This window comes from Gavialis gangeticus, unplaced genomic scaffold, assembly GCF_001723915.1.
Source record: "Gavialis gangeticus isolate Ggan-Ray unplaced genomic scaffold, GavGan_comp1, whole genome shotgun sequence".
In the NCBI taxonomy this organism is placed as follows: domain Eukaryota; kingdom Metazoa; phylum Chordata; order Crocodylia; family Gavialidae; genus Gavialis; species Gavialis gangeticus.
The window spans coordinates 4,096,747-4,100,859 of NW_017728983.1; the positions used below are offsets into that span (position 1 = coordinate 4,096,747).

At 37.4% G+C, this 4,113-nt stretch overlaps 1 protein-coding gene across 1 annotated transcript in view; it reads left to right on the forward strand.

Annotated features, from left to right (window-relative positions):
• Window positions 1-4,113, forward strand: part of RYK (receptor-like tyrosine kinase) — a 130,890-nt gene that overhangs the window by 119,661 nt on the left and 7,116 nt on the right. Inside the window, exon 13 of the mRNA XM_019513026.1 lies at window positions 1,183-1,342. Coding sequence (XP_019368571.1) covers window positions 1,183-1,342 — 160 coding nt within the window. The remainder of the gene's footprint in view (window positions 1-1,182; window positions 1,343-4,113) is intronic.

Here is a 4,113-nt window from a genome sequence, read left to right on the forward strand (position 1 = left end):
TGGAGAGGAGGTATAGATTGGACATCCGCAAAAACTACTTCACAGTTAGGGCGGCTAGGAGCTGGAACCAACTTCCAAGGGAAGTGGTGCTGGCCCCTACCCTGGGGGTCTTTAAGAAGAGGCTGGATGCCTACCTGGCTGGACTCTTTTGAGTCCCGTTTTTGTGTTGGGGTTTTGTTCTCCCGCCCTAGCGGGGGGTCGGGCTAGAAGATCTACTAGGTCCCTTCCGACCCTAAATCTATGAAACTATGAAATGTTGTACCTGTTTTTAAACGGTCATTAAAGATGATGCTGGGATTTTTGAGAACAAAGTCTGACCTTATTACCAAGGAAATTGGTTGACATTACAACTGAAAAATATAAAGTAGAGAAACACTATGCAGGCACCTAGTTACAAGTCTGTAGTTGGCTTTGTTTTCTAAAATGTCCATAGAAATGAGGCATTCATCCCTCTACTCCTAAAAGTTTGTGGCTCAGCTGTCTACAATTTAGTCTTTTTTTGGCTTTTGGATTCAGTGCCCAAAATTAAGTTTTTTCTGAAAATTTGGGTTATTTCATTCAATGCTAGTTGCTGCCTCAGAAAGGATATAATAACAGAAGTAAAAGTAAGTGATACATTTGAAGGCATTTAATAATTTCATGTATTTTAGATTTTTTTTCCTGCACTTTTTTTTTTCTGAATCATTTGGTACTGAACAGTGTCAGTAAGAAGCAAGATACTGACTAGGTGACTTTGTGTTATCAAATATGAGAATATGTATATTAATGTTCTGTAAAATTAATCTGAAAACAAAGTAGCAAGGTAATAAGGAAATTTAGTTGACAGGACTGAAGAAAGTTTGCTTTAGTGCTTTAAACACTTTTTCCATATACTTGATTTTAATTTTTATCTCTGAGATTTCTGGCCGTCTGTTCATGTTAGTCATACAAAATCTAAGTCTCCTTATTAAGCTAAAATAATTATTATACAGAACTATTATATTCAGTAGTTGCAGAAGAATAACAGTGTTTTGGTGTGTGTGGGGGGGAATCTTACTGTAAAATTTGAGAGGTTGAGCAGTCACACTCACTGGCAAAATCCCCGTTTATGAAATGCTTTCTGTGAAGTAGTCGGGGCTTTTAAAAATGTTGTATACTTGGTATTCATTGATTACTCTTCTCCTGTTTTGTTTTTTGCCTTAGCATTGATGAAGTACTTCAGGTGAAGATTACAGACAATGCGCTCTCCCGGGACCTGTTTCCCATGGATTATCATTGCCTGGGAGATAATGAAAACAGGCCAGTGCGTTGGATGGCCCTTGAAAGCTTGGTTAACAATGAATTTTCCAATGCTAGTGATGTGGTAGGTTTTGTTTAAATGTGTTTTTGTTCCCACCCCCAAACTGTTTTTATTCATTGCCAATTAAATCCCTTGTACACAGAGCCATATACATTCTGAACAGTATCTGTCTGTTCCAGTTATATATGCTGCCTCACACGTTGAACCCAGCCCTTCTTAGGTGGCAGGGATAGTCACTCTGCTTGCTTTGTTTGATGTCTCTTTGATATACTAACAAAGGTACCAAGGTAGCAGTTTGCCTGTAGCAGCCTCAGTATATCTTGAACAAACACTTCACATAAACCACTCAGTGATTATAAAATAGTACTGATATTTGGGCATTGCCTCTCTCTATTAGACTAGTTTCTGTCAAGGGATCTGTAGGCAAGGGACAAAAAATACGTATATCATGAAACTTCCTATGTAGCTCATATTGTCTCAGAAACAGGGGTTTTCATCCAGAAGCTGAGTGATTCAAATGTAACAAAACCACTCCAACTTTAACATGGTTTCTTTCATCCAGGGTTAAAGCTGCAGCAGTTTTGCTACATTTAATCATTCTCACCTTGTTTACATGTAATAATTAGAAGGTACCAGTTGCCACCCTTGAAACATTCCCCTTTTGAAAGGGCTCCAAATGTATGTGTCCACACCCATATGGTTACTTTGAATTAGACTGCTCTGAGCAATAGCAGAATTAGTTTCTCACATAAGAAGAATACAGTGAAAACTGACCACAACAGACCAGCCTGCTGTTTTTCAGGTTGTCTTACAGTTTCTCCTAGTTTAATAGTTCACAATGTATGCAGTAGACAAAACTGTTTCCCTGTTGTCCCAAAGTTTGACTCTTGCACAATGGCAAACCAGTCACCCCCATAATGCATTGTTTTGTTTTGTTTTTTCCTCCCTCCAGACTTAGGAGTAATTTCGTCTTGTTTTGTTGATTTAGCTTACAATTTTGATGTTATGGCATGTTGCATATTTTTAAATGCATGTCATGTATTAGAAGGCTTCTTAAATGTCCGCATGTGTACATCTCTTGCATTCCAGTGGACTTGCCCATTTGTGCTTCTTTTTGCTGTAGTCTTGAATAGCAGCACAGGTATTAAGAAGGAAACGTCAGCTTCTTGTCAGGACAACTGCGCTATTAACATTAAGGCATCTAGGTATTTCCTTTCTGAGGTCTGTTTGATGCAAGTGGAGTTAACAGAGATGTAAAACTAATGCAGGCTAAATTTACAACATGGAGTGGAATAGGTGCAGTGTATTTAGTTAATCTCCAGCATTACATTTTGGAATGTGCTATGTGAAGAATAGACGAGGCCAAAGTTTTGCTTTTTTTTTTAATGCTTAACTGACATAAGTGCCTTCGTCCAATTGGACATCCAAAACTCAAGTCATTTGAGCCCTTCAGGAAATTTTACCAAGACCAGTAAAGCCGTCTCCTAAGTCAGAAGAATCCATTATTAACAAGGGATCTTGTGTGGTTTGGCTTTTTTTTTGTTGTTGTGAATAACATCTGTCAATTCCAATTTTTATTTTAAGGCACAATGGAAAAAACTTTGTGTACACTCTCCCACCCCTAACCACTTGAACACAGTACTTATCAGCTCCAGTTCTTCTGTCAAGCCCCCTCCCTGGAGCTAAATCCTACCCTGCCTACAAACACTCATTTTATCAAACAGAAAAATAACAGTGTGAGTTAATGCATTTCCTGGCATTGATAGAATTAGAGGTTTATTCTCAGGGGTGTGAAATAATTACTATGGCGCCTTCTAGACTGAAATTTGTCCAACAAAACCTATCAGGGCAAAGAGGTCAGGTTCTTTCTCAAGGACCCTACAATCTTAAATGTGCCATTTTCACTGCTTTGGTCAAGAAAACGTAACCTGTGTTTAACTTCTTCATAAATATTTTGTATTGCACAGTACAACTGCAGTTATGTTTAATGTATGGATCCTGTTAGTTAGCAATAACAGATATGGCTGTAGGTATCTGACTGTTGTAACATGCAGAAATTAACATTCCTTAAACAATTATGGCTAGATCGTCCTTTTCTATTCCCAAATAGCGTCAATACCTATATTTGTGCTATTTTTGTGGATATTTCTTACTGTAAGCTTGTATCTGCTCTACCAGAAACAAAGCTATGTGTCCATTGCATGTTATGTTTTGTGCATGGTGTTATTCTTTTATAGGCATTTAGGCCCTATCTGCCCAAAGGAAAAGGAAGCACTGCTTGAAAACAGTTATGGCATAATGCAAACACATCTGCTTCTGAGGCTGCGTTGACTGGTTTTCTTTAACATGGTCTTGGCTGACTTCTTAAAAACAAATCTGACAATGCTTTTACCTACCTAAAGCAGCTGGCCAAAGTGTTAGAAAAAGAGTTTCAACAGGAACCGTAGTTTCACACTCTTTTTTTCTTAATTTTTTCCATGGTTATCTAAAAAATATAGTAGCTGTACTTGAATTGCCTAGTTCCTAAGTTTTAGATTTAGTTGTTTATATTAACATCACCAGTGTCCATTGATTGTCATGCTCCTTTCCTTTAAAAATCCTTTTTTGCATCACTTAGAAGTTTCTTGAATTTTTAATGAGTAATCCAATTCTCTTATTTGTTGCCATTATTTAATAATGCCGTTTGCATGCATAATGCATTCTGTTGGGTAAGTGAAGCTTTTAAACATTTATATGCAGCTAACTTGCTACTGTGTATAATTTTTTTTTTTTTTTTTTAGTGGGCCTTTGTGAAATAAATCATTTCTGTTCAATTTGGAGGGTGGTGGCATTGA